A 13,715-nucleotide genomic window follows, 5' to 3' on the forward strand; every position below is an offset into this window, starting at 1 on the left:
AACGCATATGGACCGTGGTAGAAATTTTCAAAACAAAAGTGCCTGAAGACGCCACACTTTACCTTGGTCAAACAGAGACCCATAACAACACACTTTACCTCATCAAAATCCATTTTACCTTCAGTGGTGGTCTAAATCACTGCCATATGAGTATTTTTATGGCGTCTCCGATGGCTGGCAAGTAATTACCACCCACCTCTGACTAACTGTGTGGTTTTATTTTGAAGGCAAAATACTTCTTCCGATCACATTTCACTTCCTTAATTCGCTTAGCACACATCCACCAATCACAGTGGCTCCTGGAGTCATGTGACTCGCGGCGGCACATCTTAATGACGTGTGTTGTGTTTTGGTGAAATCCTGCGCTGAACGAGAAACCTGTGAAGGCCCAACGTTATTTGTGTGTTTGTGTTGTTTTAGTCATTCGCAATGAACAAAAATAAGGCCAGTAGCGTGTCGTGGGTGAAACCAGCGGAGCCTTCCTTTCTGAAGAAGTTTAAAAATGATGTTGGTTATAAAGAAGGGCCGACTGTTGATACTAAGGTATGTTGGTTTGGCTAGTTAAGCTAGTAGCACAGTCCCCGGATAACGGTCACTCGTTTAAGTGAAATCTTAGCGTTAGTTAACTCTTTCGTCAGCTTCGTGTTGTATTGTATTTGGTGTTAGTGACTGTGTGTTTATTAAATAATTCACGTCGTTGAAACCGGAGTCGACCTCTGCACCGGACCTCGACCCATTCAGTCAAACCATGTTAACACCGCTGTCCCTCCACTCAGTCTCATTCATCCAGTGCAGTGAATGAAGCGAGGTTACTTCCCTTACAGAATGAGTCTGGTAAAGAAAAACTCATTGTCTGTGTTTTATATTCCCCTCTCAGCGTCAGGAGATGCCGACACTGGATGATGACAGCGGGAGTGATCGGGAGGATGAGTTACCTCAGGTTGTGGTTCTAAAAGACGGAGATCTGACCGCAGAGGACGTGAAGAAGATCAAGGGCGATATGCGCTCAGGAGGAGGCGCAGAGAAAGGTGAATGAGCATGAGCCATCTCTGTATGTAAGAGGGCATCTTTGTTTCAGTAGACATGCTGAATGGTGCGGTCCAGTTGTGTTTTAGTCATGTAATTGCTGATGACGGCTGAAACTAACAGATATTTTCATTATCGATTAGTATGCTGATTATTTTCATAATTAACCCTTAAGTCTGTGAAATGTCAAAAAAGTGAAAAATGCAATCACAGTTCCTCAGAACCAAAGTGATGTCTGCACATTACTTATTTTGTCCAACCAACAGCCCAAGCAGTAAAGACCTCTTCATTCACAGATCATAAATGACAAAGTAGTGAATTCTCACATTTAAGAAGCTGAAAGCAGCCAGTGTTTGAGATTTCTGCCCTGAAAAATGACTTAAAACTTTTGTTTGACTATCAAAATTCATTAAAAATTGTTATTTTTTAAATCGACTTTTCCATTAATCGTGGCTCTACTGCTGATAGGCTTAATGAGATCATTTTTACTGAACTCTATTTCATCAAGGCAACAGCAATAATCTAAATTAGCACGTGCAAAAAGTGTGTTTCGATGAATTATACACGTCTTATCTTGTCCACAGATGATGAACCTCCTCCTGATGGTAAAATCCTCTTCAAGAAACCAGCCAAGCGCTCCTCCTCAGACAAATTCCAGGGCATCACTGCCAGCTCCAGCAAGAAGAAGAAGAAGAGTGATGGGGGAGAGGAGAAGAAGGAGGAGGAGAAGAAGGAGGTGAAGTCCGGAAAGACAGTAAAAAATAACAGCCTTCTGTCATTTGGAGGGGACGAGGAGGACGAAGAGGAGGACTAAATGTTAAAGGTGAAACGTAAGACTGTCATTACCCCTGTGACAGGGAGGAATCAAAGTGACATTTGAATATTAACGATTATGTGTTTCATAATATTGACAAATAGTAACAAGGGTGAAAGTAAAAGACTTTGTATTCTCAATAGAAACTGTCTGGAGTTCATCAACAGTGTGCAGCCGGTCCATTCTGTAGTGTTTTTTTTAAAGGGCAGTGCCAATATTTCTGCGCGCTTAAGCCCACTGACTACAAATAGTCTGTTCTTGATATGACTGACAACTGTTCCATTCATTTTAGTGCAGCAGTGTTGAAATCAACTCGCAGATATTCAATTAGCTGGAATAATAAATCTATCAGAATGTACACTGGATTACCCTTTTTGTTTTTTTCAAAGTTTATTATGGCTGAACAGGAGAACAGTGATAATTGTCAACTCCACCTGGTGCATTCAAAGACACTCAGCCATCCTGAAATTCAAAGTCTGCTGAACAGAAACAGCTAGGGCTGAACTTCCTGACCAGTATTGCAATTGTGTTAAAAACTGTGATCATACCAAACCTTGTCACAAATGCATTCTGTTTCTACATCAAGAGAATCAGACAAAAATGTATTTTGTATTTATTAACATTAGTTTGCTATCCTGATGATAGCTGCATACTGTTGTGGTAAAAATGGGAAAGCAGTAATAAAATAAAATAAAATAAACATTTAGCCTTAGGGACAGGATTTTATTAACAAGCTGTTTGTAGTCTGAAAATAAAATTCCAAAGACAAAGCGCGCAGGGATGTTGCCTATATTCTAAATGTCAGTGACTCCCAAATGTCAGGTAAGACTCCAGTGTTGGATGATTGCCTGTGAATGCGTCAACAGTGAGTTTTTCAGACAGGGCCCAGCTCACAGCTTCAATATGATACCATGCAAACTCATCTTTGCCAGAAAAAGGTGAAGTAGTGTTCACTTTGTTTACCTACCTCGAACAAGTTTCAAGTCTCTGAAATTTTTGTGAAGCCCACTGAGACATTTTTTGAAATATTGAGCTGTACCATAAAAATTGACTTGAAGTTGATTTCAATACTGAAATGAATGGACAGCTGTATAAAAGACTTTGGTCCACAGAAATTTAGGCAGTTTGTAGTTAATGGGCTACAAAATGGAAAACCATCAGTGTGAGTCTATGTGTAGTTTGTCCTGTTTCATCAAACATCTGGCAAGAGAACATCAGCAATACTTAGTGACAAAGTTTAAGGGTAACTGGTATTTTTCAACCAGGACCCCATTTTCCCCATGTTTTGTGTGACTAGTGAGAACAGTACATTTTAAAAGTGGTCCTGTATTAAGCAAAACAAGCTTCAATGTAATTGGTAAGTGTATACTGTCAAGGTACGTCCACTAAAAGTGCTTTGCCACTGACAGGCTCAGATTGTTATAGTAAGTGTCTGACAACATCATGGAAGGATCCCTACAGAGATAGACCTTTCTGTTTAAGAATAAGATCCTTTTTGTTTAACTAGAAAGAGCATGTCTGTAGGTGTCCTTTCCTTACGTTTGTCAGACACTGACAGTAATAATTTGAGCCTGTCAGTGGCAAAACAAGCACTTTTAGTGGACGTACATTGATAGTGCACAAATGTCCATGGCAGCCTGTTTTGAAAACTGTTGTCTCCATTAGACAGCAAAGCCTGGCAAATAGGTTCAAGGTTGAAAAATACTTGTGTTACCCTTTAAGAAGTCAGAGTACACATTTTCCAGAGATTTCTGCAGTCTAAAACAACCAGAGAAAAGCAGAAGCTGTGCTTTTGCTGTTTGAAGGTGCTCCTCAAAACCTTTGGTGGGCACTCAGCTCCACACAAACTATGCAATTTAATCTCATAAATGGAAATCAAGCAACACCAGGTTCAAAAACTGGGAGAGTGATTTTTGGAAATTAAACTATTAAATTTTTTTGTCTAATTTTACAGTGACCAGTTGTCACTCACCTGGGTAATTACTAGTGATGGGCAGATGAAGCTTCATGAAGCATTGAAGCTTTTCATCAAATTGGTTCACTCAAGGGCAAAGCTTCTTGATGCTTCATTTGCTCTACTAAGCCATCTACTGGACAAAAAAAGCTATTACACTTAGTGGTTTGTATATATAGATCTGAACCACTTCCTGAACCTTTCACATGGTACAGCCGGCCAGCGAGGCTTCGGACGTCACCAATGACGTCACTTGTCTGAAACGACACAAGCCTCGATACGCGCATCGCGGAAACACTTCCTGGATTACTCGACACACGCTTCGAAGCCTCGGCACAGCAGTTCACATCACTAGTAATTACAGTTATTTGTGCAATTATTTGCAACAATTTCTTTTTTGTAAAGGAATTTTAAAGAAAGAAATACAATTTTTTAGGTTTGTCAGAAAAAAGTAATTACCTTCTGGTTCAGTCCAAACTAAGACAAATTTTGATGACAATTTTTTGCCGTGCTTTTGGTGCCTTCCACTTTAGGAAACAACAAAGTAATCTTCTCCATCCCAAAAAGAACCTGTTAAGACCACAGTTCCAAGTCATTCACCTCCTAGTCCCGGTGGCTTCTTGGGACTTGACATTGCTACAGACTTTCCACCTCCTGACACAGAACATGGAGTCAGAACACATTTAAAGACGCTTGTCATTTGCAGGTTAAACACCTGCATATTAAGATCCTATTGTTGCTTGTGCTTGAATCCTCAACATTATTTGTATCTGTCTGTGGTGTTATCAGAGATGTAAGTGTGTTTCTTAGTGGTGTGCTCATTGTAGAGTTTTTAATACATTCAACAGTGTGTTGAATGTATGAATATATTCTAGCTTCGACAAAGGAGCTGTGACAGTTTATGTAGAAACCATGCATTCTTGTCAATGCAATGATATGATTTTTTTTTTAAATATGTGGATTTGTTTTTGTGTGCATTTTTAGAGAATGGTCATAGCTGTAACATTTGAAATATAAAACATTAAATCAACTGCACAACATCCTGTATTGTATGCTCAGTTTTCTGTGTGTGTGTGTGTGTGTGTGTGTGTGTCACAGACACAGGGTGTGTCAAAGTCAAGGTATGGAAATGATTTGACAGTGATCAGTAGAGATGAAGATGACAGCATTGTCAATGTCCTGAGAGCCATATGAAGAGACGGCCCAACAAACACCATGTACTGTATATAAAGTCCTTGGTTGTATTCTCAGGTGCATGCTGCCATTATCTCTGCCACTCTTACTCCTGATTGGCCAGTCATAATTTTTAGTTACCTTTGAACAGAGCCAGGACAGCTGTTGCCCCATTTCCAATCTTTGTGTTAAGCTGAGCTAACAGGCTGCTGGCTGTAGCGTTTACTCTTTTAAACCAACCAGATTAAACAGCAAGCTCTATCAGCCAATCAAATCTCATATTTAAGATAAGGGGTTTTATGGGGACAGCTCACCCCAAAATTTGAAAAATGCATATTTTTCCTCTTGGCTGTAGTGCTTTTTCTCAATCTAGATTGAGAAATCTAGATTGAGAAATCTGACATCCAACGTATACTTGTGATATACAACCAAATAGTTCCTACATGAAACTGCTCACAACAAGGTCTGTGGATTATCTTTTGCAACTGGGTTATGATTTCTGGAAAGAGACATTGCTGTTGAGTTTTCCAAATGTATTTTTTGGCTGCTTTGAGCACCAAAAGCTGAGTGCCATCTAGTTCCATTATATTTGAGAGAAGGCAGACATCTCTACAGCTGATATCTCCAACACTCTGCAACTCACACCAAAAAAATCTAGATAGATAAACAGCACTACAGGTAAGAGGGAAAATGCACTTAGTAGACGTTAATGACACACACTGTGCATATGAGCAAACAGAAATGAAAACACAAGTATTATTTCAACCTCTTTATTCAAAAAGGCATGTTTCATTCTCACACCTGCATCCAGATCATTACAATTGATGGAAGAAACCTTGACTTAAAAATCAAAAACCGAACAAAATCATTGCATTTCGTGATAGGACACTGCCCTCGCTTTCGTCATCGCAGCCTCCATCGTCCATGTAATAAATACACTCACTGACTCTCACTGAGCTCTGGAAATAGGATTTTTTTTCCCCGTTAAGGCCAATGCTATCCTCTCCACCTGGGTTTGTTTTAGTTGACCTTCCTCTGACAAAAACCTCACAACAGAATCAAAGTCAGCTCAGGTAGGACAGATATGTTTCTCAGAATATCTTCAAGAAACAAGAATACAGAGGATTAAATTATTGGAAATGTTTCACAGAGGGAACAAATACACTCAAATCATTAAAGATCACATACAAAATCGACACTTATGCCACCGGATGTGTGACAGAACTAAGGTAAGGGGTTTTAAAGGTCCAGTGGGTAGGATGTAGGGGCATCTATAACAGAAATTGTATTAATAGCTGTTTTCATTTGTTTATAATCACTTGAAAATGAGAATAGTTGTGTTTTCGTTACCTTAGAATGAGCTGTTTATATCTATATACAGTGCAGTTTCTCTCCCATGGACTCTGCCATGTTGTTCCAAAGTAGCCCAGAACAAAACAAACCAAAGACTGGCTTAAGATGGGGCCCTTTGTGTTTTCACATCGCCACCAAAGGTCTCCATCAAGCTATGCACACAGAAGAAGTTGCAGTTCTAAAACCTCACCACTAGATGTCACTAAGTCCTACACACTGGACCTTTAAAGACGAGCATTCAGGAGGCATGAAGGGTCTGATGAAAAAAATAGTCCAGTTTATGCAGCAACATGGGAAATGTAGGATCCAGTGTTTCTGGAGCTTGGCCCACACTAAACTAAAAGTCAGAATATCTCACCCTGAGCTGCTCAAATTTGGACAATTCTTATTTTAATCAGTCTTTTGTGAGTCCACTGACTTTATGGAAGCACAGTACTGAATTGCTGGGATATCCTTTTAACACTCTGACTGCAGAGGCAAACTTAGTATAGTAGATTAAAGTTGAACCAGTAAGTAAACTGGGACTGATGTGTGGGTAATAATTTGACGGTTTGCTTTGTTTTCTCTTCAAATTCTGTTCGTTTAACCTGAAGGTTTACTGAAAATCAAACTGCTCATGTTGTCTGGCCAGTCTGACTTCTCTTCACTGGTGTTGCTGTGTTGTTAGGTAAAATGTTATTTTACTGATAGAAACCACAAAAAAGACCAAGTAATAATAAAGGGGGATTATCCTGTGAGTAGCCTGTGCTGTCTTGTTCTAAAATATGTCAGTGCAGCACTATGAGGTTGTATGAAGAGTGATGGCTTTTCCTTGTTGGCACGTGTGTACATGCTGCTGTTAATAATGGTGTATGGGGAGAACATAAAGGAAATGGAACACATAAAAACAGACTAGCGAGTATGTTCCAGCGGACTTTCCAAAGGCATCGGAGCACAGACTCATTCTCAGAAAGGTGCTGGATAAAACTCAAACATTCTGGTTTCACTCCTTTTCCATTCAACTGAATATCTGTGAAGAATTTAATAAACTCCATCAAGAGGTTCAGTCATCCTAAAATCAATCGTTGCCTCATTCTGAGCAGGTCTAAGGTTTCAGCGCTGAATTGGGGACATGGCAGAACAGTGGTCTATTTAATATTTCTATCCGAATGATGCAATGCTTCGAGCAGTCCCAAACTGAGTCCCCGCATTAAGGACAGCTAATCTCTCTTGCTCCCTCTGGCTCCCATCACATTCAAGTACAAAAAGAAAAGCGGGTCAAAGGTCACAGTTCCTCAGGTTAAAACCAGTGTGGCGAGGATCTCTGACAAGCCAACATCTCCCGTTCTCGGCCTCCTTGACCCCACTTATCAGGTCAAAGGTCAGCTGGGGTTCGACACATTCTCATAGGTGATGGTAACATTTCCAGCGTGGACCTCTGGGTGAGGACGCGTGGGATGACGGGGTCTGGAGAACCTCTGGTGTTCCGTACTCATCTTGATTGGTGGATTTACTGTTGCTGCTTGTTTTTTGTTGAAAGTTTTGTGTGTAAGATTTTTCTTGTCTCCCGTCCACAGTGTGGTTTTGTTGGTGCTGGACTTTCTATAAAGATTTCTTGGTCAGTTTCTTGCCCTTCTTGAGGGAAAGCTTGTTCTTGATGTATCCACGCTTCCTCTTGGCTGTCTGCAGAGGGGGAAATGACCAAAGACACAACTGAGTAAAAATCAAGACTAGCTTTGACACAACAGTAACAACTTCAGTTTCAGAGAGCAAATAAATGCTCCACATAATTAAGACCAAACCTTTATAATTAGATCTAAAATTAGACCTCAACTAAGACTGCAAGTCTGTACCTGTATATGTCACATTCATTTTTCTGTTTATGGTTTTTTTACTGACAATTTAGGGGCATAATGTATAAGGGGGACAGAGGGGGACATTTCCCCTGCATTTTTTCAGAAGGCTGTATTACTTTAATTAAAAGTAACTTTCCTTAAGAGTTGTCTGTGTGAAATTTCTGCCTATGACAAGTCTTTAAAGCCTCTAGTCGCCAGTTTTACAATAAAAACGTATTTTAAAATTCATATCACTTTGAGATATAAGGCAGATATCAGGGCTCTATTGGTGCAAATTTGACATTAATCTAAGAAAAAGGTAAAATATATGAGATCAAATATGAAACCCCACCCTTCATCTCGAGAGTGGTTATATTCAGCTCTTTTTAACCTATAGGGTCAGTCAATATATTGACCAACTTTGTCCTTACTTCTGTTGTATTTTGCTATATGAAATAATTTTGTTATGACCATCCATTTTTATGAGGACAAATCAAAATGATGAAAAAACCATGGTTGTGTTGCTAACTGTGTCCCCACCACCTTTGAAATTAAAATTCTACCCCTGTGATGACATCTATACTCCCTTCAACAGTATGTACAGGTTCAGCTGCCAACAAAATATACACAAATATCTTAACAATGTTTTTAAATAATAAAACTTAAAAATATTTATATTTGAAACCCACCTTCAAAAAAGAAATAAACAAAGTCTAAAGTGATTCTGAATAAAAGCTCTAACTGTTAATGGGTAGAAATTAATGATGAAAATAGCATGGAGAGTTTTATCAGAGGAAAAATACAGGTCCAAATTGCAGTGGGCCTTATTGCATGTTTTTTTTTTACTGTGTTTGGGGTTGTGTTCATAATGAGTGGAGGGACAAATGAAAATAAAGTTGGTGAGAGGTGTCTATTAAAAATGAAAGAGCTGTTGATACAAATGTGAAAATCTCTCATGGCCATTTTGCACTTATGGAACATATCCATATTATATCATGATGTCTCAATACGAGACTAGTATAATCTTAGAGTTTGAAGATTGTAATATCATATGGGTTGTCTTTTCCTGGTTTTAAAGGCTGCATCACAGTTAAACGATGTCATTTTCTGAAGTTCCGAACATGTTTTAGCTGTTCTAATACTGCCTTCACCCTCTTAGTCATTACCCTAAAACATCATGGCAATATTGATGTTGAGGTATTTAGTCAAAAATATTGTGATTTTTATTTTTATTTTTTCTCCATATTGCCCAGTCGTAGACAGGTCCTAATTTCAAGTTGTTAATTTCTTAACTAACACAAGGTGGCAGGCTTCAATATCAGATCAGGAAATAAAAATAACAGCTTTGAAACACCAGTTTGGGAGGTGCCCGGGCAATATTGCTGTAAAAACTGGAAACCTGCTCACATCTGTTAGAGCTCATTATCATATCTGAATAATGTATTTGTTTACATCCCCACCATATAGAGCAAATAACACCCAGTTAACTTGTCAGTACAGTCCAAATGAAATGCAGTTGTGTTGTCATGTGTAAAAGGGCAGGTTGTGACTAACAGACGCACTGTATTTGGCTTTGATCATCACAGAGCTGGCTTGCAGAGCAATGTCAACCTGTCAGCGGTGTCATGGGATTGGCTTCAGGCTTTCACTTTACTGTTGTTTTGATAAACTTCTGAGTCACTCTCATCATGACTTAGGAGCTCTTTGATCTTGTTGGATACCATGAAACAAACACAGTTGCTGTGTGTTTCCTGTCAGTGTTAGACTAAACACAGTCTGCTGGTTGAAGAGGACCCCAGCTTACCTTTTTGGAGGTGTACTTCTGCTTGGTGGTGTCAGTGCCCCGCAGCTTGTGCTCTATGCGGTCTCTGTTCTCCAGCTTTTTGACCTTATAAATCCTGACCAACCAGTGCTCTGACGTGAACGCTTCCTCCAGGTGCTTCAGCTTTATGTCCTTGTTGCCAATCTCAGCGTTGCGTGTTCGGTCAAAACCTGGTGGCGTCCGGAAGTCCAGCTTCACAGAAATGAAGACAGAAGCTGTTTATATCTACATTTGTCCACGTGAAACTGTTTTGTCAGGCTCAGTGTGGTAACAGTTTTTGACATACCTGCATTTCTCCAAAGCGGTAGTAAGACATTTTGTACATAAGGCAGTTGAGGAGGGTCGGGGACCCAGCTTTGTCCACTCTGAACTCTCCCTGCGGGGTAAAGTAGTCACTTTCCTGGGTTGAGAGGAAAGATGGGGGAACAGATGGAAGGGGAAATAAGTAAACTCACACACACTTTGATCCTTGATCTCATTTGATTTTGTAGCCAAACAACTTGGCACCCTTGGTTACAGATCCTTGATTTCCCTTAGCAGTTCCCTCCCTCAGAGAGCACATCAAACATTCATATGAATCCCACTTAGCAGGCATCCACTATCTCTGCAATAAATATTTAACAACTTCAGCACACTCACCTTCTTTTATGTTTCTACTGACAGAAGTTACCCACTAAAGTGACTGAGATACGGTGTGTGTGTGTGTGTGTGTGTGTGTGTGTGTGTGTGTGTGACGTCGCTCTCACCCTGATGTCTCTGGGGTGCTCCCCCTCTGCGATGCGCACCATCCACAGGAACTTGTTGATGTCATCGCCTGAGTAGCCAATCACTCCTCCGAAGATGATCAGGACATAGTCAACATCCAGTGACCTCATGATTTCATAGGCTGCAGTCTCATTGGATGACATGGCTTTGCCCACCTGTAGGAACACAGACACAGCAGTGTTACATTTCATGTCCATTCAGTGGACCTACATGAATATTATGGGACAGTCCACTGATTTTAAACACCAAGATCAGCCTGTGAAAACAGCTGAGCAGTGACTTTGGAGGAGCTTTGTCAAACTTGAGAAAATAACCCTGATGATGTCATCACAATGGTGTTATCTCCATTTGGGTTTCTTAACTTGGCAGGAAAGGGTCTTGGAGCTTCACCCATATTAGTGACTAAAAGTCAGGATATCTTGCAATCTGCTGCTTCTTTGAGAGTAAGACTCTTACAGTTTAAAGCAAGCCAAGTGTCTACTGTCATATTTTTGACATCTCTCTTTCACTGCTGTGCGGTGCAGTGTACTGACACAATGTTATATTCACTTGCTGGTGCAACACACTAAGGCAAAAAAAGGGGAAAAAAAAATCAATCAACACTCTGACCTCTACACAGTAGTTGAAAGAAACTCGACTAGGAGCTGGCCAACTGTGTAACCACGGAAAATGGAGGCAAAAAAGTCCAAAGTAATAAGACACAAACAAATATATAAACAAAGCTGTAACAAAAACAGCTCATTGTTTATCCGTCCCACCCATAACGTAACTGTTTTGGTTCATTCTCACTGCTCTCTTAGTGTTGTTTACAGCCACAGCAGGCAGCTGTTCAGCCACCGATCAGCAGGCTTATTTCTATGCACCAACATTCATGAGGTGCTTAGCATTGACCATTTATGGTTGAATGTGGGCGTTTAGAGGGCGACATAAGAGGCTGATCAATGTGCACACATCTGCAGGTGGACTGTGATTTTAAATGGAACACTGCCTGCGGCTGTGTGTGCACAAAGGTTTTATAAATCTGATTATTTTTTGACGCAGGCCAATTGTGGCGTTGAGGCCCCAGGTGATTAGTGGGCAGTCCTGCCCCATGTTGAAGACAGGTGGAGGAGAAGGAGCGCTCTCTCCCAGACAAAGCAGCCAGTGAGTGGCTTCTTTTGCTTCTTATTTTACATACATTTCTTTTGTGAATGGAGGTCTGGTAGTCCAGTTTTTGCGACTTTGTCTGTTAGTTTAGTTTTTGCTTTGAACCAAATCCTCAGGTATGGCTCCCTCTTTAAATGTTGCTGGTAGCAAGGTTGAGCCAAATGTTTCTATTATTGTGAGCGTAACACATCATTGGGGTTATTTTCTCAAACATAGAAAACTCATCAAGAGCCACAGAAGACAAAATGCAGCTGTTTTTACAGCCTATGTAGTGCTCCCTATGACTAGTAAACTGATCCACATGTGTAAAATTAAAGAGATTAAATGTAAACAATAGTGTTAAAGGTACAGCAGCTCTCACCAGTGCTATGTGACTGTTGTTCCACGTGTTGTTGTCGACTAGCGTGGTTCTGTTAGCCATGCCTGCTATCTGGTAGCCATAGTCCCACCAGGACATCACTCTGGCATGCTCGTCTGTGTTCTGCCTCAGCCAGTAGTAGGCCTCCCTGAAGTCATCCAGGATGTTCCGGGAGCTGGTGGAGAAAGTAATAGATGGGTAAGGTGACAACACATGGACGGTAGATGATGAGTCATAAATATGTGTATTTGAACATGGGCTGTATTATTAAAGTAAGTATTAAGTATTAAAATGAAACCCGTGTCATTACACCTTTAAGGGTCAGTTTACATAACTTACAAACAAGCATTCGCTCTTAACTCTAACAGCAAAATAAATGGGACACAGTCACAGCGCAACACGTCTGCTGCAGCATGCCCACAACAGAGCGCGTCCATCATGTAATCAACTGAAGCTGCTACACTGACCACGGAAGCTGCACCTGCCCACGCGGGCACCATGCTGTTCAATTTTATTTTTACATGGCTGGTGTGCTTATTTTTTCTCTGTGCGAGGCTCCACGGACCTCCAACAGGTAAAAACGACATAGAACTGTACAATCTGTTTAAAAATGATAAAAATAGACACACCTCGTTGTACCAGAGGCAGTGTGAAGCAGCAGAGCAACCTTGTATGTGTTTTTACATTTCACATTAAAATAAATGTAATCAAATCACTGCATCCTGTTGTTAAAATGATCCAGTTAATTACTCCAATACCAGTAAATATAGTCTGTGCTTTCAAACCAATAAGCAACTGCATTACCACTTGGCAAAACTCAATACACACACAGTGAAGCTGGCTGCAACCACACGCTGCAAAGACAGAGTCTGCCTACATGACACATCACATCTGTGCCCCATGTATTTCTGCTGTAATGGTCCCTATTCATGCAGATAGTCTCTGTTTTATATACCAGGGTCTTATGATATCTGGCTCTGAGATTTCTGCCTCCGCCCTGGTACAGTGCAGATGAACAGACCCCTGATTAACAGCCTCTATTTGAGGTGACTATTATGAGCATTCCTTATTGTAAGTTCCTCAGCTGAGTCATTAATAATAATGTCCCAATCACATTTGTTTTTTATCTTGGTCCCTTAATAGTGTCTGCTGAAGTCTGATCTGATTATACATTATACACTCATTATCTCCTAATACAACTGTACAGTGTATATTTAGGCAATCGTGGGGCTACACTTACATTTTAAACGTATCTGACAGCAGAATAGCTCTGCCTAAAGAAAACAGAACCTGCATTACAGCTTCTGCTTCATAGTGGTTTATTATATTTAGTATATATTTCTACATGAGACCAGGAGTGCCAGTGTGGATTAGCTCTGGCAGGGAGGTTTGGAAAAGATTTAGTATATATAGTGTAGGCTGAACCAACAACAGAACTTTGGAGTTTGCTTTAAATAGCAAATTAATACAAAAAAAGATGCAGGACCATC

At 40.3% G+C, this 13,715-nt stretch overlaps 2 protein-coding genes across 2 annotated transcripts in view; one reads left to right on the top strand and one right to left on the bottom strand.

Moving 5' to 3' along the window:
- Positions 1-321: 321 nt before the first annotated feature.
- kiaa1143 (KIAA1143 ortholog) lies at positions 322-4,834 on the top strand. Its single transcript, XM_033641583.2, has 3 exons — positions 322-543; positions 878-1,028; positions 1,611-4,834. Exons 1-3 carry the CDS (start codon positions 430-432, stop codon positions 1,838-1,840), a joined length of 495 nt encoding a protein of 164 aa, XP_033497474.1. The 5' UTR covers positions 322-429; the 3' UTR covers positions 1,841-4,834.
- Positions 4,835-5,723: 889 nt separating this feature from the next.
- LOC117265913 (dolichyl-diphosphooligosaccharide--protein glycosyltransferase subunit STT3B-like) overlaps positions 5,724-13,715 on the bottom strand; it is a 72,655-nt gene continuing 64,663 nt past the window's right edge. The window contains exons 12-16 of the mRNA XM_033640725.2: positions 12,229-12,400; positions 10,703-10,876; positions 10,243-10,356; positions 9,939-10,148; positions 5,724-7,982 (exon numbers count right to left, since the gene is read on the bottom strand). Of these exons, the coding sequence (XP_033496616.1) occupies positions 7,902-7,982; positions 9,939-10,148; positions 10,243-10,356; positions 10,703-10,876; positions 12,229-12,400 (751 nt within the window). The 3' untranslated portion in view covers positions 5,724-7,901. The remainder of the gene's footprint in view (positions 7,983-9,938; positions 10,149-10,242; positions 10,357-10,702; positions 10,877-12,228; positions 12,401-13,715) is intronic.

Source organism: Epinephelus lanceolatus, chromosome 10 (assembly GCF_041903045.1).
Source record: "Epinephelus lanceolatus isolate andai-2023 chromosome 10, ASM4190304v1, whole genome shotgun sequence".
In the NCBI taxonomy this organism is placed as follows: Eukaryota; Metazoa; Chordata; class Actinopteri; order Perciformes; family Serranidae; genus Epinephelus; species Epinephelus lanceolatus.

Bases quoted from the DNA above. Each gene is read 5' to 3' on its own strand.
- kiaa1143 (XM_033641583.2), top strand. From the start codon at position 430: ATGAACAAAAATAAGGCCAGTAGCGTGTCGTGGGTGAAACCAGCGGAG. The intron at 544-877 runs GTATGTTGGTTT...TTCCCCTCTCAG, and splicing joins GGCCGACTGTTGATACTAAG to CGTCAGGAGATGCCGACACT. The intron at 1,029-1,610 runs GTGAATGAGCAT...TCTTGTCCACAG, and splicing joins AGGAGGAGGCGCAGAGAAAG to ATGATGAACCTCCTCCTGAT.